At 48.3% G+C, this 27,646-nt stretch overlaps 3 protein-coding genes across 7 annotated transcripts in view; 1 reads left to right on the top strand and 2 right to left on the bottom strand.

Annotated features, from left to right (window-relative positions):
* Positions 1-1,071: 1,071 nt before the first annotated feature.
* On the bottom strand, positions 1,072-2,042 carry LOC133277612 (G-protein coupled receptor 35-like). Its single transcript, XM_061469595.1, has one exon. The coding sequence runs from the start codon at positions 2,040-2,042 to the stop codon at positions 1,110-1,112; it is 933 nt and encodes a 310-aa protein (XP_061325579.1). The 3' UTR covers positions 1,072-1,109.
* A 5,624-nt stretch (positions 2,043-7,666) lies between these two features.
* SLC44A5 (solute carrier family 44 member 5) overlaps positions 7,667-27,646 on the top strand; it is a 175,720-nt gene continuing 155,740 nt past the window's right edge. Inside the window, exon 1 of the mRNA XM_061469803.1 lies at positions 7,667-7,750. Within this exon, the coding sequence (XP_061325787.1) occupies positions 7,686-7,750 (65 nt within the window). The 5' untranslated portion in view covers positions 7,667-7,685. The remainder of the gene's footprint in view (positions 7,751-27,646) is intronic.
* The window catches only part of MSH4 (mutS homolog 4), a 29,249-nt gene continuing 28,653 nt past the window's right edge, over positions 27,051-27,646 (bottom strand). For 4 of the 5 annotated variants that reach the window (XM_061469795.1, XM_061469796.1, XM_061469798.1 and 1 more), the window contains one exon: positions 27,051-27,431. In XM_061469795.1, coding sequence (XP_061325779.1) covers positions 27,246-27,431 — 186 coding nt within the window. In that variant the 3' untranslated portion in view covers positions 27,051-27,245. The remainder of the gene's footprint in view (positions 27,432-27,646) is intronic. The other variant, XM_061469797.1, reaches the window with a different exon arrangement.

The following is a 27,646-nucleotide window of genomic DNA, read 5'->3' as shown; positions in this document are numbered from 1 at the left end:
CTCTGTTGTCACTTCCCTGTGGGGTTGGAGGATATGTGGTGCATAGTCAGCAAGCACAGGTATTAGAGGGGAGATTTGTAGTCGGAAAGCCAGCCGTGTACATCGATGCGTGGTCCGGGATCCATCTGCAGGAATATCGGATCTGCCCAGATTTATGTCTGATAGGCAGAACGAAAAACTCTGTTCTGGGGTCTACAGTGCTTTGCCGGGCTCTGTTTTTCCATGCAGTAATGGCTTTATTTATACCCACAATGGTTTTAGTCTCACAAATGCCAGGGTGTTGCCACAAGCTGGTACAAATGTTAATGGGCAGGAATGGGGCAATAATCTCAGGCCACTGTCTTTACTCCATGCACAGCAATAGCTGTGTCCTGGTAATAGCTGCAGGCTTTGAAATGATACAGGCTGGCAGGAAGCTCCCAGTGTATAGTTTGGTGTGAGCAGCACAGATGTATTAGGTTTGGCATTGTAGTACATGTTTTTTTTTCTTGGTTTTAAGTGACCCTCTGTATAGCAGCACCAGAAGTGGATTTGTGTACTGCTGTGTGGGTGCTCAGTTTCCTGTGTTTAATTGCATGTTATGTACCAGTAAGTGCATGGTGGAAACAGTGGCCTTAGCATCTGTTTTCCATCCCACATGGCTCTTCCTCTCGAAACTGCGATACAATGATCTAAGACCATAGTCAAAGCTGGAGTCAAGTCACTGAGGACAGAAGGACAAAATTCAAGTTAATATCAGACCCTTTGGAGAGGGTTGCCCCTTTTTAGCAGGTACGCCTGCACCTACGATCATTGCAAGTACTGTAGAAGGTTCCATTTCCTCTGCCTCAAAACTTCAGCAGCGCTGGTGGCTCTTAACACCTACACTGTGCAACACCTTGTTTATGTTGTGACTTGATCTGGTGGCTGGGATGGGGGGCTAGATGAGCTTTGTAGGCCCTTTCCAACCCAGGCTATTCTCTGACTGTGTGGTCTCTCCAGAGAGAAAGAGCGACAGTTAGCCCAGTAACACTGAAGATGTCTTATCCTGATGTTGCAGAGATGTTTTTTTTGCGGGGGTTGCTGTTTTTCATCCCTCTTGCCTCCCTCCTTCCACCCCACTCTTTCCTTTAGCAAGTGTGTGTCTGCAAGGGATGGAGTTGATCTGTTTTTTCACTGCTGGTTTTGGAGGGTAGAAGGGCTTCATGGAACTCCTTGGTCACAAAGTAGTGGCAGACACTATCCAGGCAGCAGTTAGATGTGGCAACACACCTTGTCATGGGGGAGATGTTCTTCATAACATGGAGCATGAAACAGATAGCTCCAATGCTATCCGTTACGAACCTGGCAAGTAACCCAAAGAAGACTGGCAGAAAACAGACTAGAAATACAATCAGGTTTGCATAAAGAATGTGAACAGCTTTCTGGATTGGTTTCTCCTCTGGTGAATTGGTGTTCAGGCATCTCTTAAGGCTCCTGATCGCTTCTGTGGAGCAAAAAGTCAAGGTTGCTAATGGAAGAATAAAAATGAAGAACATGGAAAGCAGGCTCAGAGCAGCAGGCACGGTGGTATCCTTCTGGAAGCACAGGGTGGACTGGCTCTGCCGAATCTGTGCAGTGGCACCGATTATCCCAGAAACCCACAGAAGCCCACAGAGAAGGGCTGCCTTTGATGGAGACCTGAAGGCCCTGGCTTTCAAGGGGTGTTTTATGGCAATGTATCGGTCAGTGGAGATAAATGTAATTATGTAGGTACTCACTGACATGTTGATGAAATACGTTGTCTCTGTAAACTGGCAGAGTACATCCCGGGCTGACTTATTCCAGAGCAAATAAGCCCTGAAAGGCAAGGTGCAGATGGCAAAGCAGTCTGCAAAGACTAAGTTGATTACATACACCCTCGTTTCTGTCCACTCCTTTATCTTGCAAAATAACACCCAGAGGGCAAGGACATTAAATAGAGCTCCAATAAAGAAAAGGACCTTATACAGAGCAAGTTCAAAGAGACAGACACGGTGATAAAGTTCTGGACTTCTGATACTGCAGTTGCTGGACACATTCATTGTCCTGTTGTGCAGAAGTTGTGTGATGTTCTGAGACCTGAAATAGGAAAAGACACAGTAAGACTTTCCTCCTACCTCTTGATAGATGCATATCCCGTAGAAAATAAGGTATTTAAGTACCTATTTACTTTGCCCATCACAAATGTGCATTTGAGTCTACAAAGCTGGCCACCTCAGCCTCTAACTGGATGCATCCTCTGTCAAGCTTTGTGTACATTTACTCAGTTTAGGAGTAAATATCTCCAAGTACACTTCCAATAGGACACGGCAGGCAGTCTGTATTAAATAGTGGCATCTCGAATGGAGGGGTGGAATAGCAGTGAGAAGAGCCCCCATAGACAGTGAGGGCATCCTGTGACAATGGGATTCCTTAGGCCAGACTGTGCAAATGAGGTAAGGTTACCCTTAGCTTGGTTATGAGCTAGGCAGGGATTGCAGCAACCAAACCTAAAGCCCAGCACAACCCATGAGCAAAAGCTCTTCTAGCAGGTCTGCTGGCTTGGGAGACAGAGGAGCGGTGTGAAGGCCTGGAGGGGCATAGCAGATGTCACTTGGTGGACATGCTCGTGCTCTGGCTCTAACTGGGCAGGTTTCTGAGCCTTCGGGCTGCCTTGCAAACCTGGAGCTCCTGCTCAAAGCTGAGGAAGAGAGATGAATCCGAGTTCCTGCATCCCAAAGGCATGCTTGAAACCCTAAGTGAGTGAGTGAGGCATGTAGCCGTCCACTCCTTGTGAGGGCAATGAGGGGGTGCAAGGATTAACCTGATTGTAAGCCCGTGCATTCCAGGAGAGAGTTCCATTCTGTGGATGTAAAGCAGACACTCATGCCTGAAAGAGGGAACACCAGTGCAAAACAAGGAACTTGCCATTAAGGGCTGCGTGAGATGGCTCCTGCTCAAGGCAGGCATTCTGTCACCCTGCCAAGTCTGTCAGATGTAAGTAGTAGCTACTGAGTCTGTGTCACACTGGCTGCAGGATGTTCTGCAAGAAAACTGGTTATGTGAAGAGTGTGAGTTCATGGGCTGATGGAAATCAGCTTTTGTCAGAGCCCATCCTGTGCACAGTGGCTCTATGTGGCCTGCAGAAGGAACAGTTCTCTGAACTGGTGATTCTGTGTGTACGTCACTGAATTTCTGCTTGCACCTAAATGCACTTTGGAAGGAATTTAACTTCTGAATTTGAAGTATGCGTTTTTTTGCCATTCCTACAGGAAACTGCAATGGTGAAACCCTACAGCTTTCAGAGATATAGGGAGGAACACCATGACTGAACAGGCTTGGTTAAGCAGTTGTTTGCCTCTCCAAGCAACTCGGACCTCCTTGTGGTCATTTGCTGAGAGCACTTGCTGCAAAATCAGACTTCAGTGACTGATAAACACACAAATAACTCAACTGCTGGGCGATATGTAAGTGTCTTAGGCACTCACAGGCACTAACGTGGGTCGTGCACAGAGCTCTCTCCAGTTCTTGTGTGCTCAGCCCTGGGTTTCCCAACAGGGGCTTGCTGCTCGCTGCCTGCACCCTGGAAGGAAGCTGTTTGCTGTCACCTGAGGAAAACCTCTCTGCACTACAGTAAGTAGCAGTAGGGAAATAGCTTACATCAAAGGCTGAAGCTGCCGCATTGTTATGCTCATTAACTGCATCAGGCAGACGTCTTTGCTGGCATGGCTGATGCCCAGATGGCTTTCATCAGCTCTGGTCTGCAATGCCAGCAGCAGCCTCTGTGCTGGAGTACAAGGCAGGCAAACCGGGCTGGTGTGCTCTGCTGCATGAAAGGGCTGTGGCTGACACCACCCTTAGAGCTGGAGATGTGGCCCGAATGCAGTTCCCAGCATTGGGGCTCAGAAGTGCTCCAGGCAGATCAGAGACTGGTGGGAGGAGGGAGGAAATGAGCAGAGAGTTTAAAGCAGGCCATGTAGCACAGATGGGGTATGGCTGAGCACAAAATATCTTTAAAAAGATGCAGTCTGACAAGCTAGCATATCCTGTGGCTGCTGGAAATGCTTTACGGTGGGGTAGATAAGGTGGCTGCAGCATCAGAGGAGCTAGGCAGCAGCGTGCAGCTGTGAGAAAAGGATGGAGATGGCTGTATAACAGCATCTTGCTGCTGCTGGAGGACCAGGAACAGTCTGGGCCTCAACGTATGAGGTCAGCAGTACTGTGGCCTGTGTCCTGCTTTCCCCCATCATAGACTGGGGAGAACTGGGCAGTTGCCATCCCCCTCCATGGAAGGCCAATTTTTGCCCATTTCTATCCCATTTTAAGTCTTTTTTGGCTATTTCTAAAATATTTATGGCCCTTTCTATTCTATTTTTGCCAAGTTCTTACCAGTTTTAAGCCTTTGTTGTCTATTTCTAATCCATTCTTGCCCATTTGTACCCCATTTTAAGCATTTTTTACTCTTTCTAAACAATTTATGACCATTTCTATCTTATTTTTGTCCATTTCTTACAAGTTTTAAGCCATTTTTGGCTATTTCTGAACTATTTGTGGCCATTTCTAGCTTGTTTAAAGCTTTTCTTAGCTATTTCTAAACTGGTTTGAGCTATTTCTAACCCTTTTTTGCCCAATTCTAACAGTTTTTAAGCCATTTTGGCTGACTCCGAACCACTTTTGTCCAGTTCTCACCAATTTCTTGCCATTTCTAACTCATCTTTGCCCTTTCCAACTCATGTTTGCCCTTTCCTACCTTGGTTTAACTCATTTTTGCCCATTGATAACGTATTTTCTGCTGTTGCTAACCCTTTGCAAGTCTTTTTTGGCTATTTCTAAACAATTTATGGCCGATTCTGTCTTATTTTTGCCCATTTCTTACCTGTTTTAAGCCTTTTTTGCCATCTTTGCCCTTTGGTAACCCATTTTAACTCCTGTGTGCCTCTTGCTAAAAAAATTTATGGCCGTTTCTAGCCTGTTTCATGTTTTTCTTAGCTGTTTCTAAATTGGTTTGGGCTATTTCTAACCCTTTTTTGCCCAGTTCTAATTATTTTAAAACCATTTTGGCCATTTCCAAACCCTTTTTGTCCAGTTCTTCCCAATTTCTTGCCATTTCTAACCCATTTTTGCCTTTTCCTGTCTTGGTTGCTGTTTTTCATCCCTCTTGCCTACCTCCTTCCACCCCGCTCTTTTCCTTTAGCAAGTTTGGGTCTGCAAGGGATGGATTTATCCACCCTCTGCTTTCACCAGCTGGTCTGTAATTTGCCTGTAGTTATCCTCCCCATTTCTGCATTTTATAGAATCATGGAACGGTTCATGTTGGAAGGGACCTTAAAGCTCATCCACGTCCAACCCCTGCCACGGGCGGGCGGAGACAACATCACACTAGAGCAGCTTGCTCCAAGCCCCTGTGTCCCACCTGGCCTTGAACACTGCCAGGGATGGGGCAGCCACAGCATCTCTGGGCACCCTGTGCCAGCGCCTCAGCATCCTCGCAGGGAAGAGCTTCCGACTGAGAGCTCGTCTCAGTCCCCCCTCTGTCAGGTTAAAGCCATTCCCCATTGGCCTGTCCCTACAGGCCCTTGTCCAAAGAGCCCCTCTCCAGGTTTCTTGTAGCCCCTTTAGGCACTGGAGCTGCTCTAAGGTCTCCCCTTAAGGAGCCTTCTCTTCTCCAGGCTGAACAAGCCCACCTCTCTCTGCCTGGCTCCACATCCACATCCCTCTTGAGTTGGGGCTCAAGATCTGGATGCAGGACTTTGTTTCCTCTTACGCTGGCATGCATGCGGAGTGACACTTTAACAGCTGGACAGATCTAGATCCTCCTGTAGAAATACCCGGGGCCAGTAAATCAGAGCAGAAGCACATCCTCTGCTTGATCAAGGAAGAGGTTGTTTTGTTCAACTTGTTTATGTGCTTAATTCAAGAAGTTTTTTCCCTTCCAGTCAATTACATTCGTGGGATCGAAAACGTTGTCACAGGAAATCTCAGCTTGATTTGCCTTTCTGGGTTGAGATCATTGCGTTGCTTTTTCCTAAACAGCAATTGCTTTGCTTGCAGGCTGTTTTGCAGCAGCTCTAGGGGGAATTCCCACTATTTTTCTAATCGTGCTGTTGGATGTTGTAACGATGCAGGTCCCCGGTTTCCTCTTGACATTTGGGTACTACCAGCAGAGTTTACGGCTCTTGGTGTTGTCTTTGTTGAATTAGTACCCATGCAGTCTCTCCAACCCAATGGGAGTCCACCACAGAACTCAACAGTGTGTTGTCCTTGTTTACGATGCCTTCTGTCTAGGCGATGTAGGCGACTTGACAAAGCTTTGCCGTCATCACCTGCACACACAGAGCTCCTGCCCTCGCTTGGCTGCCTAGAACTCCGTCTGTGCACAGCCTCTCTGGTGCCCGCTCCCCAGCATCAGTAAGTGTTTCTGTAAGGCTTTCTTTTCGGAGGTGTTATATTTATAGGAATGGTTTAGGTTCCCTAAGGTTCCTTCTTGGTCCGGTTTGCCATTTTTGTCATTGGGTTCTGAACGTTTCCTTTCCTGGAAGCAGAGTTTTGAGGTTGCTTTTTACCTCTTGTGTGCTGTGTTGGGTTGTCAGTTGAAATCTTCACTGCTGGGAGACCCAAAGCAGAGCAGTGAGGAGGAGGGGGAAGCAGGAGTCGTGTTTTAAATGTCAGTAGCTCGGTGAAGGGAGCAGCATGCCTGGTGGTTGTTGCCCATCACCTCCAGCTGGGGATCTCGTGAGCGGTTCCACCAACACAGCATTCCGGCCACGCTTTCCCTTCTGGCTTTTTTCAGTGCCCTTGTGAGAAGACATCCTCAGGCACTTTGCTGTTCAGAACGAAAAACTTACAGGTCCAAATAGGATCACATTGCACAGAGCCCCCCCCCATCCCCTCCCTCCCTCTCCCTCCTCTCACCCCCCCACCCCCCCCGCCCCTCCCTCCCGCCCAAGAGAGAAAAGGGCCCTTCCCTAGAGCAGACCCGAGGGTGCTTTCTGCAGGAGCACATCCCCAGCCCTGGATGCTGGCGAGCGGGCACCGGAGCGGCCGCGGGCAGACGGAGTTTTAGGCGGCCAAGCTGGGGCAGGAGCTCCGTGTGTGCAGGTGGTGCCTGCGGGGGAAACGCTGTTGGGTTTGCGCATTCAGGAAGAGGCTCTGCAGTACTGGGGCTGGGCTAAGTTGCAAAGGGAACTCTTATTGGAGGTTCTTCCAGGCTTGTTCGCTTTTCTCGCTTTGCGTTTGCTTTGTAGCAGTTTATAATCACATTCTGCTCTTGCGCTTTTTATTCTCTTTACGCATTTTTATTTATCTGCGATGATTCCGCAGAGGAGCAGGTGAGTAGAGGACTGAGGGGGTCCTCTGAAGAAAGGGGGTCACAGCTGGATTTGGGGCTGAATCCCTCACAAAGACCTTTCCATGACACGCCCGAAACTCGGTGCAGCGGGGAAGGGGGGAGTGGGGGGGCGGTGTGGCGCCGGCGCTCTCGCTGCTGCCATCCTGTGTCCAGAGCTGGGTACTGCAGCCCGGGCTCCGCGCATGAGCCGTGCTGCTCTCTTTGTCCCCGCAGCTGTCCCCGGAAGTGGCCGGTGTCACGTGGTGGCTGCTGGCTTCCGGTGAGCAATGGCCGGCGGGGCCGCGCGTTGGGGTGCTCGTGGCCGCAGCCCGGTCTTCGCGCGCCGGCTTCGGTCCCCCCGGCGCCGTGTCGGTGCCGCATGCGCAGCGCCCGGGAGCAGCATGGCGGCGGGCAGGGTCCGGGTCCCGGCAGCGGCGGCAGCGGGTGAGATCCGAGCCCACCGGGGGTCCGGGGCGAGCGGGGAGGCCTTGGGCGGGCGCAGAGGGACGTCTCCTGCCCGCTGGGAGCCCGGCGCGGGAAGCCTCACAGCGCCCGGTGCGGTCCGGTTGCGGTCTGCCGGGGACGAGCCGGCTCAGCAGCCCCCAGTGCGCTTCATTCTGCCTTCATCTCCCTTGGTGAATCTCAGGCGCCTCGGAGGCTCCTGGCCCGGCATCCTGCGCCTTGCCACTGCTTATTTGAGGGTGAACTGAAAATGTCTCGGGGCTTGTTTCTGGGGAAGTCTCCCGTTTCTCGACTGTCCTGGTGCTCTGTGGACAGGCTCCTGGCTGTGTGCTGTCTGTGCAGGTGTCCAGCAGGACCCTTCCTCTTCTTTACTTACATCCTTTTAGGGTTCAATTTCAGAACTTTCTGGCAGGCACATGGTACCCCAACTTACTGTTTAACTATGGCGGCTTAGTTTTATAGGTTGTACAAAGGTAGCATTCTTTTTAACCACAGAGCGTGTCTGTCTGCCCTGGGTTCAGCAGTAGCAGTCATTTTTCTCCTTCTTGGTAGTGGTGCAGTGCTGACTTTCTGACTTTCAGCTTGGGAACAGCACTGATAACACCGATGTTTTTAGTTACTGCTCAAATGTTTGGTCTGACCAAGGACTTTGTGAGCCTCATGCTCTGCCAGGGAGGAGGGGAAGCCGGGAGGAAGCAGAGACAGGACACCTGACCCAAACTGACCAAAGAGGTATTCCATACCACAGCACGTCATGCCCAGCGTGCAGCTGAGAGTTACCTGGAAGGGCTAGTTCACTGCGGGGTTGGACTGGGTATTGGTTGGTGCTAGGGCGGGCAGGGTGGGGTGAGTCAGTGGGTGGTGAGGTGTTGTATTCTCTTCCTTATTTCCTTTACCATTGTTATAGGTGGTAGCAGCAGTGGTTTGTGTTATACCTTAGTTAATAAACTGTTGTTATCTCAACCCATGAGAGTTACATGCTTTCTATTCTTCCTCCCATCCCTCTGGGAGCAGGGGGAACAAAAGGGGGGCAGTGAGAGAGAGTCTGCATGGCTGATTTATGTCTGACTGGGTCTAAACCACAACACTGTCACCCAAAGATGACATTGTCTTTAAGCACAGAGTGTGCTTGTTGAAGTGAGGGTATTTCAAACCCTTCTTTTCTTGCAGCTTTCTGTCTCAAAAAGCCCGGGCAGATTTGTGACCTACACTGATGTTCAGGCTTCCTACAGATAGAGAGCAAATCAGTGGAATTACTTCAAACAGTTGTGCAAGCCTGGTGTTAACAGTCCTCACAAGGTCTCTATGTATCAGGAGGTGATGGAATGCTTCCCTGTGGTTGTGGTATTGTGGCAAGTATCCTTTAGGACTTAAGTACTCCACAGCAGTAGAGGGGAGTGTCTCAAACCAGTTCTTAAGGCTCCTGAGTTACGTGCTTAATGAGTTACGTGCTGAGTTAGGTACTGCTTAATTTGGGGCACGGAAAGTAAGTGATTACATGAGTTAGATGCTGTAGCTGGGAGAACTAGTGCCTGGGTTTAGACCCAGTTAAGGGAGAAGGACTTAAATGGCAGCGAAATTTAGTAAGAATCCAGCTGTGCTGAAACTTGGCACCACATGTAGCACCCTGAACTATCCAATCAGGGTGTGCTTAGTCCGCATGCACTTGTACCGATCTTGCTTCTCTATAGATGTGATGTTGTAGCTAACTAGTCTGGCAGTAATGCGTGTTTGGGTTTCGCTTACCTGACGTGCTGAGGGCAAAACGCTTCACTCGTCAAGGTTTCAAACAACCCCAGCATGGTCTTTGCACTCTTCAGAAGCACTCATTGGAGCTTGACTGTTTCTTAACAGGCGTGTGGCATTGTTACGAGCATCTCGAAGGAATACCTTGGGTCTGACCTCACTGTTTCTGATGCTGGATTCCAGAGAGACTTCAGAGTGTACCTGCAGCCGAGGCAAACGTGGGTCGCAGTGAGTAAGTGCCCTTTCAACTTGGTATCTGTTAATAGATATTCAGGAGGTTCAGTCGCTGTCTTGCTCCAGTTTCTGCCTTGGTAAATCTCCTCCTCTGCATATGCTGCTCACAGAAGGAAGCACAATTCTCTTTATGCTTTTTCTGCAAGGCTACCAGTGTCTGTGTAAGGGGCCATAATGCGGTCGCAGTAGTGATGAGAGTGAAAAAGGCTGGTGTTACTAGCAATCTGCTTGCTCTGTAGCAATTTCTTGCTATTTCTAACCCATTTTTGCCTTTTCCTAACTTGGTTTAATCCGTTTTTGGCCATTTCTAACCCTTTTTTGCCAATTTCTAACCCATTTTAAGGTTTTTTTTTTGGCTATTTCTAAACAATTGATGGCCACTTCCCCCCCCCCCCCCGCTTCTTACCCTTTTTAAGTCTTTTTTGGCTTTTTCTGAACAGTTCCGTGCCATTTCTAGCCTGTTTTAAGATTTTCTTAGCTATTTCCAAACTGGCGTAGCCTGTTTCTAACCCTTTTTTGCCCAATTCTAAGTCTTTTTAAGCCCTTTTGGCCATTTTCAAACCGTTTTTTTTTTTTTCCCTGTTCCTATCTCTTGCCGTTTCTAACCTCTTTTTGGCCTTTCCCAATTTGTTCTAAACCATTTTTGGCCCTTTCTAATCTATTTGAAGTCTTTTGGCTATTTCTGAACAGTTGCTGGTCGTTCCTACCTTCTTTTGCCCCATTTCTTACCAGTTTTAAGACTCTTGGCTGTTTCTAACCCATTTTTCCCATTGATAACTCATTTTATATATTTTTGGCTATTTCTAAGCAATGGCCACTTCTGTCTTATTTTTGCCCACTTGTTACGCTTTTAAGTCTTTTTTGGCTATTTCTGAACAAGTGACGGCCATTTCTAGCCTGTTTTAAGCTTTTCTTAACTCTTTCTAAACTGGCTTGAGCTGTTTTTAACCCTTTTCTGCCCAATTCTAACTTTTTTTTAAGCCCTTTTGGCCATTTCCAAACCTTTTTTGTCCTGTACTTACCAATGTCTTGCCATTTCTAACCCGTTTTTGCCCTTGCCTCTGTGGACAGCTATTTCTAAACTGGCTTGGCCTATTTCTAACCCTTTTTTAGCAAGTTTTAAGTCTTTTTAAGCCACTTTGGCCATTCCCAAATCGTTTCTCTGCTGTTCTTGCCACTTCTAACCCATTTTTGCCCTGTCCTGACTACCTTTGAAACATTTTTATCCATTTCTAACCCCTTTTATCTCCTTTGTTCTATTTCTAAAAAAATTGCCTGTCATTCCTATCTTATTTTGGCCCGTTTTTAGCCTGTTTTAAGCTTTTCTTAGCTCTTTCTAAACTGGCTTGGCCGACTTCTAAGCCTTTTTTACCGAGTTCGAAGTCTTTTTAAGCCCTTTTGGCTGTTTCCAAACTGGTTTTGTCCTGTTCTTACCAATTTTTTTGCCATTTCTAACCCCTTTTTTCCCTTTCCCAACTTGGTTTAAACCATTTTGGGCCCTTTCTAACCCATTTGAAGTCTTTTTTGGCTATTTCTGAACAATTGCTGGTCATTCCTATCTTATTTTTTCTTACCAGTTTTAAGACTATTTGGCTGTTTTGAACCCATTTTTCCCATTGATAACCCATTTCAAGTCTTTTTTGGCTATTTCTAAACAATTGATGGCCACTTCTATCTTATTTTTGCCCACTTCTTACCCTTTTTAGGTCTTTTTTGGCTATTTCTGAACAATTGATGGCCATTTCTAGCCTGTTTTAAGTTTTTCTTAGCTATTTCTAAACCGGCTTGAGCTATTTCTAACCCTTTTTTAGCGTGTTCTATTTCTTTTTAAGCCATTTTGGCCATTCCCAAACCATTTTGGCTAATTCTTGCCACTTCTAACCCAACCCATTTTTGCCCTATCCTGACTACCTTTGAAACATTGTTATTCATTTCTAACCCAGTTTAACTGTGCTATTTCTATACAGTTTACAGTCATCTCTATCTTATTTTTGCCCATTTATTAGCTAATGGGCTACTTTTTTTTTGCTACTTCTGAACAGTTCCTTGCCATTTCTAGCCTGTTTTAAGCTTTTCTTAGCTCTTTCTAAACTGGCTTGGCCTATTTCTAATCCTTTTTTGCCAAGTTCTAAGTCTTTTTAAGCCCTTTTGGCCATTTTCCAACCCTTTTTGTCCTGTTCCTGCCAACTTCTTGCCATTTCTAACCTGGTTTTGCCCTTTCCCATCTTCATTTAAACCATTTTTGTCCCTTTCTAACCCATTTTAAGTCTTTTTTTTTTTTTGCTATTTCTGAACAATTGCTGGTCAGTCCTATCTTATTTTCTCCCATTTTTTTACCAGTTTTAAGACTATTTTGGCTATTTCTAACCCATTTTTCCCATTGCTAACCCTTTTTAAGTCTTTTTTGGCTGCTTCTAAACAATTGATGGTCCTTTCTATCTTCTTTTGCCTGTTTCTTATTAGTTTTAAGCCATTTTGCTGTATTTCTGCACAGTTCCTTGCCATTTCTAGCCTGTTTTAAGCTTTTCTTAGCTCTTTCTAAACTGGCTTGGCCTATTTCTAACACTTTTCTGCCCAGTTCTAACTCTTTTTAAGCCCTTTTGTCCGATTCCAAAGTGGTTTTGTCCTGTTCTGACCAATCGCTTGTTGTTTCTAACCCCTTTTTGCCCTTTCCCTACTTGGTTTAAACCATTTTTGGCCCTTTCTAACCCATTTCAAGTCTTTTTTGGCTATTTCTGAACAATTGCTGCTCATTCCTATCTTATTTTCTCCCATTTCTTACCAGTTTTAAGACTCTTTTGGCTGTTTTTAACCCATTTTTCCCATTGATAACCCATTTCAAGTCTTTTTTGGCTGCTTCTAAACAATTGATGGCCACTTCTGTCTTATTTTTGCCCGCTTGTTACGCTTTTTAAGTCTTTTTTGGCTATTTCTGAACAATTGATGGCCATTTCTATCCTGTTTTAAGCTTTAAGCTGTGTTCAGCCTTCACAGTGGGGAAGCAGAAGGCAATAACTAAGTCCTGATGAAGATAAGGAGGGGCATTTTTCTCTCTCAGTCTGTGTATGCCCCCTCCTTGAGGGCCCCAGAACTGAGATGAAAAACTCTGTGCATCTTTTGTAGACCTGTTTACATTCAGGTCACTGAATTTTCTTGGATGCTGACCTGAGGCTGTGGAACGAACCGTCACAAATGTCATCACTTGTGGTTTTCACAAGTGCTTCACTGCTTTCTCTTACAAGGGCAGCGTGTTTAAAACAATCCGACTGGCACAAGGCAGCGTAAGCGTCATCCCTGACGATCTGGGTCTGGATTCTGAGGCTGTGTCAGATCTGTGGGACCTGAAGCCAGTTCCCCTGTCCCTGTGCAAACCTCCCAACACCCCACGGCTGAGGGAAACCTCTGCCTCTGCTTCTGCCTCTGCACAGCTTCTTGGTTTCAGATGGAGGAGACAGGGCCTGCTGCGTGTAACCGTGCACCACTGTTGGGTTGGTTTAAATGTTGTCTAACCCTCTGAGGCACCCGCAACGAAGGGATGTGTCTCGGGGTCAGAGGAGGTGTGCTTCAGGCGTTTAAGAGTCTGTCTTCTGGAGGTGGAGTCCAGAGAATTCTTTTACTTCCATTGCAGCGGTAGGATTTGAAGTGACACCGATAGAAATCAGACAGAAGCCTGGGTTATGAATTAAACACTGCTCACAGCTAAGAGAGGAAATGTTCCGGGATACGGTGCTCTCATCTCTCTAACCTTGGAGCAAGTTTATGTGATTCCAGCAGCACAAGTGGAAGGTGAAAACGGATTGAGAAACTTCAGTCAGCTTCAATTTAATCATCAACTCATTTCTGAACTGTTTTACTTAATACTATAGCACATACAGTTACTAGGCTAGGATTTGTAGGTGGAAAAGTTCTCATTTTCTGCCTTTGAGCACTTGGTTTATTCATTTCTGTAGTTTCCCCTCATTTCCTTCTGCTGATTGTGTTGGTTTTTTGTACAAGAAAAATACTTTCAAATATACTGTGTTCATTTAATGGGGGCGGGGGTGGTGGCCGTGGCGGTGAAAAAGCAGATTACTCCCTGCCTAATTGAGCCCAGGTTTGTTCCCTGATCTCAGCAGTGGCTACAGCTGGTTGAAAGTCAGGAGTCCTCCCATAAATCATTGCTCTCTATAAAAAGAAACCCAGCAACAGAAAGTAGCAAGAACATGTGGCTGGGGAGAAAAATAGAGTAAAGTTTTTGAAAAATAATGTTATTTTCTTCAGATGTTTTTTTTTTTCTCTCTGTTTTCTGTAGGCAAGAGTAAGCTTCCCTGAAGCAGTCCCTTCTGGGTTATTGTCTGGAAGTTGAGGTAAGGGAGGTTGTATCTTATTTTACCTTAAATATTTCAGGGCCTGGCTAAAGAGCGTTCTGAATTTCACTGCTAATTTTGATGTTACAAAATAGCCATTACCCTGGAGCTTTGTCTAGCACAAGAAGGTAGGTCATTGTATGTAATGTTGTATCATAGAATCATAGAGGAGCATTTGGCTAAACAATGTCTAAAATACATAATTCCGCCAAAATCACGAGTGCTGCATAAAGAAAAGGGTAGAGATATGATCCAGCTGCAGTTGGCGTAGGTGACAGACCTGGAGCTTACTGCTCATTGTTGACTGTTCCAGTTGGTTATTTTATCTAGCATGGAAAATACTCAAGTAAACCTGTACAAGCAGGATACCTGCTTAACAGTAAAAGTAATGATGTATTTTTACTGCTAAAGAGAATCACTTATGACAAACACTCTGAGATTCTGCTCTGTCACACTGAAATTTAACGAGGAGAGCTTGCCGCAGTGTGCTCATTGGTGCATTCCAAGAAAGTTAACGGTGGTCAGAGCACTAGTTTTAAGTATTACTTAAAGAGCATTCCTTGTAAGTGTTGTCCCTTCATCTGGTGTTTCTAGCATTTGAGCAGCATCTTCAGTGCACCCTCGGACCTAGACAACGTGAGGGAGTGTTGAGAGGCACGAGAGCTCCTAGGCTGATGTGGGTGGGAGCCAGGTTTAGAGCTGGGGTGAGTGTTTGTGCAGAGAAAGGTGCAGCAGCAGAGGCTGCATTGGTGGTGGCAGCATGTGAATCCATGCATTAACCCAGCTTGCTGCAATGGTTTTGGCTGAGGAGAGCAGCCAGGATAAAATACTACCTTCACAGTCTTTATCTGCAGTAACTGCAGTGTTCCGGGTATGTCAGCCTGTATAGCCCAAATGACTGACAGTAACAGCAAAGTGCAGTTTCTGCGAAGCTCTCACACCCCAAAGCTTTTCCAGCAGTCAAACACATCGGTTTCCCTCTCTTCCCCCAACAGAGGGGAAGTTTGTGGCCGGTTGCAGTGACAGCACATGGAGAGGTGTTGCCCTGAAACAGGATGAAACGGCTGCATCCTTCCAGGAGGCTGTCTCCGAAAGGAGAATTGCCCCCTGAGCTGGAGAGCTGCCCCTGCAGTGAGTGCCCACCCCCAGAGAGGGAGGGGGAGCTGGGGACTTAGCACCTTCCTGCCTATCACCGGGGATGGAAAAATGTCCTGATCTGAAATGGTTTGGGTTGGGAGGGGCCTTAAAGCTCATCCAGGTCCACCCCCCTGCCTCAGGCAGGGACACCTTTCAGTAGAGCAGCTTGCTCCAAGCCCCTGTGTCCAACCTGGCCTTGAGCACTGCCAGGGATGGGGCAGCCACAGCTTCTCTGGGCACCCTGTGCCAGCGCCTCAGCACCCTCACAGGGAAGAGCTTCTGCCTGAGAGCTCCTCTCAGTCTCCCCTCTGTCAGGTTAAAGCCATTCCCCTTGGCCTGTCCCTACAGGCCCTTGTCCAAAGCCCCTCTCCAGGTTTCCTGGAGCCCCTTTAGGCACTGGAGCTGCTCTAAGGTCTCCCCTTCAGGAGCCTTCTCTTCTCCAGGCTGACCCAGCCCATCTCTCTCTGCCTGGCTCCACAGCAGAGGTGCTCCAGCCCTCGCAGCATCTCCATGGTTTCCTCTGGCTCACTCGAGCAGCTCCACGTCCCTCTTGAGTTGGGGCTCAAGAGCTGTCAGCAAAGATGTCATATGTATGCTGCACAGGTATGAGACTAGACTTGGGCAGGGCAGCACTTCACAGGGGTGTTAATGCAACCGTGGGCACTGCTGGGCAGGCCCTGGGCAGCCAGCTGACCTGGGAGGGAAGCACAGCCAGAAAGAATGAGGGGACACACTCACTGCTTCTGGGGCAGAAGAGCTCTAGGTGAGGGCCACAGCGCTTAGGTGAGGGGCTTTTCCTCCCCATTTCCAGACAGCATAAAGAAATCTGGAAACTGCCTGCTCTGACCTTGCTGCTGTTGCTCACAGCTCTCAAATACAATGCCCTAAGGCACGACGCTTTGTTCTTTTCTTGAAACTTGTGTTCTTTCAGGCTCATCTGTCCCTGCATCCCTTGAAAGCAGTCGTGTCATCAGCCTAAGCACGGAGCTGCTTCAAGAGACCCTGGGAGTGGATGCAAGGGTTCATTGGATCAAAAGGGAAGTTTTTTGAATCGCTTGTTTCCCGTGTTAGAATGGATTTAGCTTCCGATCCCCAGCTCCTGTTAGGAAATAATGTGCTGTGATCTTCCAGGTAAAGTGCCTAGGGAATACCCTGGAGTAAGAACAGAAACGGAAAGAGCTGACGACCTGCTGCGTGGAGGTCTGCATCGCAGGGGCTGCGCTGCCGCATAGAAACCAGGTACCTGATGCTCCTCTGCCTCCCTCCAGCCCCGGCAGGACCCTGAGCAGCAGCCCGCAGAGAGCAAGAGAGAGTGAGCCCCAAGTGGGATTCCCTGTAGGTTTAGGGCCACAGAATCAGCAGCGGGTGTCAGCAGAGGCAGGACACGGGGGGGCTGTGCAGCCACGCATCCTGGCCAGGAGGAGCAGGGCCAGCCTGTGGGGCTGCAGGATGGGCACAGGCTACACGTACAGGGCTGGTGCCCAGCACCAACAGCTCGCTGTACTTAAGGGTTTCTCTGGCACCTCCTCCTCCTGCATAGGGGATGTTATCCCCGTTTGGCCTTCGGTGTCGATCTTCTGGCTAAATAAACGGTGGCAGAACTTTCCACTGAGGTCTAGCATCTCATCACTCAGCGCTTCCTCGGCCAGTGTGTTTGGTGGCTAGCAGCGGTGCTCAGCAGCTGTGCCGAAACCTAAGCTAAGCAAGGTGGCAGATGTGGTATCTGTGTTAGACACACCAGCGTATCAGCCTCATCAGTGCTGATGCTGCGGACTCGCATCAGTGGTTTCTTGAGCTGAAGAAAAACCCGGTTCTTGTTCTTAGGTAAATATAAGAACCCTTCTGTTTCAGAGCAGCGTGCGCTCGTGTGGACATGGTGTGTGCCAGAACAGACCCTTTCGAGAGCTCCACAAGATTTTTTAACCTCTTTCTTTCAGCTGCAAGACCAAAAAGAAAAGAAAGGTTTCTGCTAATGGGAAGCAACAGAGGAGAGCAGAGGTATATCTGGGAATTGTAGCACATGCTGCTCTGACCTTGCCAGGAGAGGAAATGCATTTACCCTCTGCTTTCACCAGCTGGTCTGTAATTTGCCTGTAGTTATCCTCCCCATTTCTGCATTTTATAGAATCATGGAACGGTTCATGTTGGAAGGGACCTTAAAGCTCATCCACGTCCAACCCCTGCCACGGGCGGGCGGAGACAACATCACACTAGAGCAGCTTGCTCCAAGCCCCTGTGTCCCACCTGGCCTTGAACACTGCCAGGGATGGGGCAGCCACAGCCTCTCTGGGCACCCTGTGCCAGCGCCTCAGCATCCTCGCAGGGAAGAGCTTCCGACTGAGAGCTCGTCTCAGTCCCCCCTCTGTCCGGTTAAAGCCATTCCCCTTTGGCCTATCCCTACAGGCCCTTGTCCAAAGAGCCCCTCTCCAGGTTTCTTGTAGCCCCTTTAGGCACTGGAGCTGCTCTAAGGTCTCCCCTTAAGGAGTCTTCTCTTCTCCAGGCTGAACAAGCCCATCTCTCTCTGCCTGGCTCCACATCCACATCCCTCTTGAGTTGGGACTCAAGATCTGGATGCAGGACTTTGTTTCCTCTTACGCTGGCATGCATGCGGAGTGACACTTTAACAGCTGGACAGATCTAGATCCTCCCGTAGAAATACCCGGGGCCAGTAAATCAGAGCAGAAGCACATCCTCTGCTTGATCAAGGAAGAGGTTGTTTTGTTCAACTTGTTTACGTGCTTAATTCAAGAAGTTTTTTCCCTTCCAGTCAATTACATTCGTGGGATCGAAAACGTTGTCACAGGAAATCTCAGCTTGATTTGCCTTCCTGGGTTGAGATCATTGCGTTGCTTTTTCCTAAACAGCAATTGCTTTGCTTGCAGGCTGTTTTGCAGCAGCTCTAGGGGGAATTCCCACTATTTTTCTAATCGTGCTGTTGGATGTAGTAACGATGCAGGTCCCCGGTTTCCTCTTGACATTTGGGTACTACCAGCAGAGTTTAAGGCTCTTGGTGTTGTCTTTGTTGAATTAGTACCCATGCAGTCTCTCCAACCCAATGGGGGTCCACCACAGAACTCACAGTGTGTTGTCCTTGTTTACGATGCCTTCTGTCTAGGCGATGTAGGCGACTTGACAAAGCTTTGCCGTCCTGATCTGCTGGTGTGGGCAGAGACTCGTGGGGCAGTTTCAGGGCTAAGAGCTGATTTTCCTGAGAGGGATCCCAGCTCTGCAGCAGAGGAGCTGCACTGCTGAGGAGAAGGCAAGGGCTGGAGGGAGGACCAGGAACTGCAGGTCAGCCCCGTTATTTTTCTGTAATGAGGGGGGTAAAGGACTGGCACAGGTTGCCCGGAGAGGTGGTGGGTGCACCATCCCTGGAGACATTCAAGGCCAGGCTGGATGTGGTTCTGAGCACCCTGATCTAGTTGAAGATGTCCCTGCTCATTGCAGGGGAGGCTGGACTGGAAGACCTTTAAAGGTTCCTTCCAACCAAAACCGTTCTGTGATCCTATGGTTAGAACCCCAGGGAATGCAGGCCTTTCCCTACAGCTGCTGGGGGTCTCTTCAAAACCCCAAAGCCACAGTTATCCTTCTTTCTTACGGAAGGGCTGCTCGTCCTCGCACTCTTTGGTGTGTCCGGTGGGACTGTGCCCTTGCTGAAGCTCCTCTTTGGTACCTTGAGCTAAAGTGCTTTGCTGCCACGAGGTTAAATTCACCTGGGGGAACATATTTTAATGCAGCCAGGGAGGGGGAAACTGGCTTATTTGAAATGCTGAGCATGTCTGTTCAGCATGTGGTTCACAGTAAACGTTTGCTACCGCCAGTACCAGTACCAACGCGAGTAACACCAAGCTCTGGGCATATTCACTGTTATTTCAGCGTGTTTGACCTGGTCACTTACCAGCGTAGCAAGTATCGCATCTTGAAAGCAAAGCTCCTCTGGTGCAGCTGATGGACCTCTGAGCCCAGCAGGAGGCCTGAGGCTGCTTTTCCCTTTACCGACAAGAACAATGGCACTTGAACCACAGCAGGATGTAGAGCTTTCGTGTGCATAACCCCAAATGTATCTACCTTTCCTAGCCTGCCAGGCATGCGGCGTTAGTGCAAGTTTCTAGTTCACTAAGGGGTATTACCTGGTAAACGTTTGACAGTGACAAGACATCAGCTGTACCATAGCGATGGGGGGGCTTACAGACGAGAACGCACACAGCCTGTTCCACGGATGGGCTTTCCCGGCAGCCCCGGGCCCCACTCTCAGGGACAGAGATGTGTATTTAGCCCCTGATCTCAAGAGGATGCCATGACGGGGCGGTGCCTGCAGGCAGACAGCACATTTCCGAGGGACCCCTCTCTACTGCTGCCTTTGCGGCAGCCTGGTGATCACAGAGCCCTGCAGGTGATGCATGCTGCCCAGCACGCAGAGTGCTGCTGAGCCCAGCCGTGCAGCGGCAAGGTCCTTGGATGCTGCAGTGAAGCACGGCAAAGTGGCACGGGAGGAAGAGGTAAGGCCACCGGGGACGTGAATGGAAAACTCTGTAATCGCTACTTGGCGCGCACCCAGCAAGCGCGTCGGGAACGTGCCTCTGCCTTCCGTGCACAGGGCAGCGTCCCCTCCTGTTCGGTGCCTGCTGCCAGAGCTTATCTGCTCTGTTGGTGGCATTCGTGTGGCTGCACAGCTGACACGGATGGGTGGCTGTAACGGATCTCTGCTCGGCTGCTTGCGCTAGAGAAAGGATTCCCTCTGTGCAGCTGCCTCTCACAGCTTGATGACTGCTGCAGGGGCTCAGAACTCCGTGGTAGACAAGACTCTGTATATTTAAAGATTCCTGCTTTTAATGAAACTAAATAGTTGTCCTGAAAAAATAAAGATGTTACCAGGCCAGGAGCACGTTTCTTCTGTCTTGTCTTCCCTAATACTCTCTTACAGTCTCTTCCCTTCCTGTCTCTTGTACTCTTTTCTCCTATATTCCCTTAGTCTCTTCCATTTTCTTCCAGTCTCTTCCCTTCCCTTCTCGTTCTGTTTTCTTAGATTCCTTTATATTCTCTTTCCATATATTCTCTTAGTCTTTTCTAATCTCCGTTCTCTTCTACTCCCTTCTCTTCTGTCCCTTTGCATGTTCTTATATTCCCTTCTCTTTACTCTCTTCTATTGTCCTATATTCTCTTAGTCTCTTCTAGTCCCTTCCCTTATGTTCTCTAATATTCTCTTCTGTTCCCTTCTCTTTTCTCTTCCCTTACGCTCTCTTCCCTTATCTTAGACTCTCTTGCAGTCTCTCATCATACGTTCCTTTCTCTTATATTCCCTTCCCTTCTGCTCTCTGAGAGTCTCTTCCCTCTTTTATATTCTCTTCCCTTTTTTTATAGTCCTACATTTTCTTATTTTCTCTTCTATTGTCTTACCCTGTATAGTGTTTTCGCTTACTCCCGTCTCTCTTCTATATTTGCTTACATATTCTTCGCTTAGATTCCCTTCTACTTTATTTGCTTGTATACTCTTACAGTCTCTTCCGTTTCTTAGATTCTCTAAATTTCTCTTCCCTTTTCCTGTATGCTCTTCAGTTTTTCTCTCTTGGCTTCTCTTAGGTTCTCTTCTCTACTCTTCTAGTCTTAGATTCTCTTCTATTCCGTGATATTCTCTCCCCTGTATTGTCTTCTTAGATGCTCTTCAATTCTCTAATCTTACGATGTTAAATTCTGTTAGATCTCTTATGTTCCCTGTTATTCTTTTCCCCTAGATGCTCTTCTCTAGTAATCTCTTAGATTCTCTTCCCTTCTGTTCTCTTCCCCGCATTCAATTGTACCCTTACCTTCTCTTGCATTAGATCGCCTCAGAACCTCTGCTCTTGTGTTCACTCTCCTGGAGGAAGGGAGGGAAAGAAAGGAAGAAGGGAAGGAAAAAGGAAGGATTGAAGGAAGGAGGGAAAGAAGGAGCCATTTATGGCCATTTCTGTCCCATTTTTGCCTATTTCTTACCAGTTTAAGCTATTTTTTGGCTATTTCTAACCCATTTAAAAGCTTTTTTCCCCATTTCTAATTTGGCCCATTTGGCCAATTTCTAACCCAATTTTGGCCATTTCTAACCATTTTTTGACCATTTCTAACCTAGTTTAAGCCATTTTTGGTAATTTCTAACCCATTTTAAGCCATTTTGGCTTTTTTTTTTTTTTTTTTTTTTACACATTTTTCCCTTTTTTAGCCTATTTTAATGTGTTTTTGGGTTTTGTTTTTTTTTTTTTTTTTTTGTATTTCTAAACTGCTTTTGGCCATTTCCAACCCATTTTTTTGCCAAATTGTAAGGCATTTTTTACCCCTTTGGCTATTTCTAGCGCATTTATGCCCACTTCTAAACCGTTGTAAGCTTTTATTTGCTATTTCTAAACTCTTTTTGCCGCTTCTGACCTGATTTTGTCCACTTCTATCCCATTTAAAGCCTTTTTTTCTAATTTCCACCTCTTTTTGGCCCATTTCTAACTCAGTTTAACCCACTTTTTTCTTTTTCTAACCCATTTTTGCCCATTTGTTCCCAGTTTTAAGCCATTTTTGACCATTTCTAACCCATTTTTGGCCACTTGCAACCCGATTCATGCTAATTTTAGCCGTTTGTAACCCCTTTATGTCCAGTTCTAATCTGTTTTAAGCCATTTTGGCCATTTCTAAACTTTTTTTTCTTCATTTCTAACCCAATTTTTGGCACTTGAAGCACATTTTTGCCCATTTCTTATCCGTTTGAAGCCATTTTTTTTTCTGTTTCTAAGCCATTTCCCCCATTTCTAACCTATTTTAAGCCATTTTCGTCTATTTCTGAACAATTTATGGCCAATTCTATCCCATTTTTGGCCCATTTATTACCAGTTTTAAGCCATTTTTGGATATTTCTAACCCATCTTTCCCATTTGTAACCCGTTTGAAGCTTTTTTTTTTTTGGCTGTTTCTGAACAATTTATGGCCATTTCTGTCCCTTATTTGCCCACTTCTAACCCGTTTTAAGCCATTTTTTCCCATTTCTAAACGGTTTTTACCCACTTCTTAATTGTTTTAATCCATTTTGGGCCATTTCCATACTTTCTTTGGACATTTGTAACGTTTTAAACCGTTTTGTTTTCCTTTTCTAACCCATTTTTGCCCGTTTAGGTACGGGACGCCTAGAAGAAAGAAAGTGGTACCGAAAAGTCCGCGTGTGCTGCCACCACGTGTCCAAACCTCGGTACTGCGGGGGGGGGGGGGGGGAATGGCGTGGCGCAGGACACGGCTCGCTGCTGCCATCACGTGCCCAAGAGGAGGTAGTGCAGTTAATGGACCTTGGGGGGGGCGCAAAGAGGTGGCTCAGTGCAACGCTAGCTGCTGCCATCCTGTGGTCGAAACTCGGTACTGCAGGGGAGGAGCCGCAGAGCGGCAAGGAGAACCGATTTCAGGCAACCCGCGGGCGCCATTGGCCAAGGAACCAATCACAGTGAGCGCTGTGGGGGGGCGGTGGGCGATGGGCGGCTAGGCGGGACTAAGCGTGACTGACGGGCGCTCTAGCCAATGAGCGCTGTGGGGGGGGGCGGCTTAAAAAGAACCCGGATGAATGCGGGACTAAGAGTGACTGACGGGCGCTGTAGCCAATGGGCGCTGTGGGGGGGGCGGCGTGAAAAATACCCGGATGAACGCGGGACTAAGAGTGACTGACGGGCGCTCTAGCCAATGAGCGCTGTGGGGGGGCGGCGGGAAAAATACCCGGATGAAGGCGGGACTAAGAGTGACTGACGGGCGCTCTAGCCAATGGGCGCTGTGGGGGGGCGGCGGGAAAAATACCCGGATGAAGGCGGGAGTAAGAGTGACTGACGGGCGCTCTAGCCAATGAGCGCTGTGGGGGGGCGGTGGAAAAATAAAGCGGAAGCTAGGCGGGACTAAGAGTGACTGACGGGAACTCTAGCCAATCAGCGCTGTGGGGGGGGGGGGGGGGGGCGGCTTGAAAAATACCCGGATGAAGGCGGGACTAAGAGTGACTGACGGGCGCTCTAGCCAATCAGCGCTGTGGGGGGGCGGCTTGAAAAATACCCGGATGAAGGCGGGACTAAGAGTGACTGACGGGAACTCTAGCCAATCAGCGCTGTGGGGGGGCGGCGGGGAAAATACCCGATTGAAGGCGGGACTAAGAGTGACTGACGGGCGCTCTAGCCAATCAGCGCTGTGGGGGGGCGGCGGGAAAAATACCCGGATGAAGGCGGGACTAAGAGTGACTGACGGGCGCTCTAGCCAATGAGCGCTGTGGGGGGGCGGCGGGAAAAGAACCCGGATGAAGGCGGGAATAAGAGTGACTGACGGGCGCTCTAGCCAATCAGCGCTGTGGGGGGGCGGTGGGAAAATAAAGCGGAAGCTAGGCGGGTCTAAGAGTGACTGACGGGCGCTCTAGCCAATGAGCTCATGGGGGGGCGGCGGGAAAAACACCCGGATGAAGGCGGGACTAAGAGTGACTGACGGGCTCCCTAGCCAATGGGCGCTGTGGGGGGGGGCGGCGTGAAAAATACCCGGATGAAGGCGGGACTAAGAGTGACTGACGGGCGCTCTAGCCAATGGGCGCTGTGGGGGGGCGGCGGGAAAAGAACCCGGATGAAGGCGGGACTAAGAGTGACTGACGGGCGCTCTAGCCAATGAGAGCTGTGGGGGGGCGGCGTGAAAAATACCCGGATGAAGGCGGGAATAAGAGTGACTGACGGGTGCTCTAGCCAATGAGCGCTGTGGGGGGGCGTTTTCAAAAGAACCCGGATGAAGGCGGAACTAAGAGTGACTGACGGGCGCTCTAGCCAATCAGCGCTGTGGGGGAGCGGCGGGAAAAATACCCGGATGAAGGCGGGACTAAGAGTGACTGACGGGCGCTCTAGCCAATGAGCGCTGTGCGGGGGAGGTGGGAAAATAAAGCGAAAGCTAGGCGGGTCTAAGAGTGACTGACGGGCTCTCTAGCCAATGGGCGCTGTGGGGGGGGGCGGCGTGAAAAATACCCGGATGAAGGCGGGACTAAGAGTGACTGACGGGCGCTCTAGCCAATGAGCGCTGTGGGGGGGCGGTGGGAAAATAAAGCGGAACCTAGGCGGGTCTAAGAGTGACTGACGGGCTCTCTAGCCAATGGGCGCTGTGGGGGGGCGGCGTGAAAAATACCCGGATGAAGGCGGGACTAAGAGTGACTGACGGGCGCTCTAGCCAATGGGCGCTGTGGGGGGGCGGCGTGAAAAATACCCGGATGAAGGCGGGACTAAGAGTGACTGACGGGCGCTCTAGCCAATGGGCGCTGTGGGGGGGCGGCGGGAAAAGAACCCGGATGAAGGCGGGACTAAGAGTGACTGACGGGCGCTCTAGCCAATCAGCGCTGTGGGGGGGGGCGGTGGGAAAATAAAGCGGAAGGTAGGCGGGTCTAAGAGTGACTGACGGGCGCTCTAGCCAATCAGCGCTGTGGGGGGGCGGCGGGAAAAATACCCGGATAAAGGCGGGACTAAGAGTGACTGACGGGCGCTCTAGCCAATGGGCGCTGTGGGGGGGCGGCGGGAAAAGAACCCGGATGAAGGCGGGTCTAAGAGTGACTGACGGGCGCTCTAGCCAATCAGCGCTGTGGGGGGGGCGGTTTGAAAAGAACCCGGATGAAGGCGGGACTAAAAGTGACTGACGGGCAATCTAGCCAATGAGCGCTGTGGGGGGGCTGTGTGAAAAGAACCCGGATGAAGGCGGGACTAAGAGTGACTGACGGGCTCTCTCGCCAATGGCGACCGTGGGGGGCGGTGGCAAAGCACACCGGTAAAGGGGCGGGGATGAGGGTGATTGACGAGTGCTTAAGCCAATGGCGGCTGTGGGGGGCGGTGGCATAACAGAACGGAAAATAGACGGATCTAAGAGTGATGGACGGGCGCTCCAGTCAATGGCGACCGTGGGGGGGGAAGCCGTGGTGAAACAGACCGGGAGAGGGGCGGGGATAAACCAAGAATGGCTTAAACTGGTAAGAAATGGGCAAAAATGGGATAGAAATGGCCACAAACCGTTTAGAAATAGAAAGAAAGGCTTAAAATAGGTTAGAAATGGGGGAAAATGGCTTAGAAACAGAAAAAATGGCTCCAGATGGGTAAGAAATGGGCAAAAACTTGGTTAGAAATGAAGAAAAATGGTTTAGAAATGGCCAAAATGGCTTAAAACAGGTTAGAATTGGACATAAAAGAGCTACAAATGGCTAAAAATGGCATAAATTGGGTTAGAAGTGGCCAAAAATGGGTTAGAAATGGTCAAAAATGGCTTAAACTAGGGACAAATGGGCATAAATGGGTTAGAAGTGGGCAACATTGGGTTAGAAATGGGGAAAAAAAAAGGTTCAAAATGGGTTAGAAATAGCCAAAAAAATGACTTAAGCTGGTAAGAAATGGGCAAAAATGGGATAGAAATGGCCATAAATGGCTCCTTCGCTCATTCTTTCCCTCCTTCCTTTTTTCCCCTCCCTCCTTTATCCCAAACCCAAGGAAAGCTGCCCCCAGCAGCAGCTCATCACTTCAGTAACTGCATTCACACAGGCACACGCACCCCGAAGAGAAGGCCAGAAAGATGAGGGGACAGCACCCCCAGTCCTGTCCCGCAGGCTGCAGAGGATGGTGGCATGGCTCTTCATCAGGCTCTGCTCCGCAATGTCCCCTCTCTGTTCCCATGCTGGGACAGGCACCTCAGAGCACCATGGGCCCCATACCTACTGAGCATCACGAGACATCTGCAGCAGAACCCCTTGAAGGTACTTTTCTTTCCCCGCCCCTCCATGGAGCTATGGACAATGCTACCAAAGACCCTCAAATTCAAGCCCATTTGCCTACCAAGGACCATTTACAGGTAATGTTAAAATAAGTTAAAGTTTAATGTTAAAATAAGTTAAAATAATGATGGAAAGCATCCATCTTTTTTGTGTTCTGGTCCTGCTCCTTGGCATACAGATGCCAGTGAGAAAACACACCAAAACCAAACTCCTTCTTGAGCATCTGTTTCGAGAGAGCAGTGCGCAGAGCAGGTAAACACAGAGTCCTGACAGGCTGGAAGCAAGCCCAAGGCTCTGAAACAAGGGTGCGCAGAAGAGGGGACAGTTCTGACGGGGTCAAACTATGCCAGGCTTCCAGGCACACCCCCAGAACTGTTCTTCCTGGTGCTGCAGCGGCTGACCCCAACAGGGACACGTGCACCCTGCCCAGTCAATGTCTGAAATGCGTGTCACTTCCCATCTGGTTCTTCTTGTTAAGAAACCTGAACACAGAAGACTTCCTTCTGCCACAGTCCTCACTGGAGTACACAACAAATACAGTACTTACTGATGGAGGTGATGAGAGAGACTTGGCAACGCCGGCCTGAAGAGAGGTGAACTGTGGTTAGTAGCTTAAATCAATAAAAAAACCTTCTTCAGTAAAAAAACACAGTGTGCCCGTTACAAATGTTATTCTGTTGCGCTGGTATGTTTACAAAGATAGATACCTTAAAAGGAAATGGATGCTATACATATAAAATACATTTGTTGTTATAAATTACACATTGTGCTGTTCTGTATTACCTATTTAACAGATAAATGCACAGTAAATTCTCTATATGCACACATTTATGCAGATTTATGGATGCATGTTCAACAGTGCAAACAGAGTGTGCTTGTGCAAGACAAGTGGACCACCTGTTTCAAAGACTGCTTTTCCTTAGGCAAGATCTTTATTATCAGATGTAAGAACCGTAATAGCAGATACATTGGAAGAAAATACTAAACATTATACAACTTATTTGTCTCTAGAAAATAACAAAGGGGATGCAGTCCATTATCAAAAAGAACTGTGCTCCTCATCTCTAGTAAATGCTTTTACTTCAGGTGTGTTTTGTGGAAAAAAAACATGAAGCATATGGTCTTTGAGTAGTGAATATAATTCAGACTAAGCATTAAGAAATGAAAAATATGTGGAAAGCAGTGTTTTCTAATGCTATGGGGAAAACCAGAATCACCTTGCAGTCAGAACAATTAGAGCAACATCCTGTGCAATGCATTACTGTTGCTCATCACTCTGTCCAGGTGCAGGACAACTGGCTTCATACTTCTTCTTCAAGCCTTTCAAATATATCCGCAAACTGTCTGGATCCAATTGAGAATTTCTGGCAGTCTGAACCAATCTCATTGCTAAATGGTACACAGCTCTCTGTCTCATCATCTCAGGAGTGCTCTTCTGCCTGTGCTGTTCTCAAAAACACACCATGCGGTAAAACAGGAAATCAATTCTCTTCTGCTATTACAATGCTAATATTAGCTATTTTTCAGCCTCCTTCGCACCTCCTGATTCTTGACTTGTACACCAACGCTCCATCCTAAACTCCTTCACCCTAAGGACTGCTTTGGGCTGTCACCTAACAGCAACCTTCAGTGTAGTGTTTTATAACTGGTTCAGAAACA

This window comes from Pezoporus flaviventris, unplaced genomic scaffold, assembly GCF_033815535.1.
Source record: "Pezoporus flaviventris isolate CSIRO_AGI_PZ_B2104156 unplaced genomic scaffold, CSIRO_AGI_Pfla_v1 ptg000059l, whole genome shotgun sequence".
NCBI lineage: Eukaryota > Metazoa > Chordata > Aves > Psittaciformes > Psittacidae > Pezoporus > Pezoporus flaviventris.
Note: the sequence above shows the minus strand (reverse complement) of the source record. Positions and strands in the feature narration are given on the sequence as shown.

What these genes read in the sequence shown, in the direction of transcription:
- LOC133277612 (XM_061469595.1), bottom strand. Translation starts at nt 2,042, where the DNA reads ATGAATGTGTCCAGCAACTGCAGTATCAGAAGTCCAGAACTTTATCAC.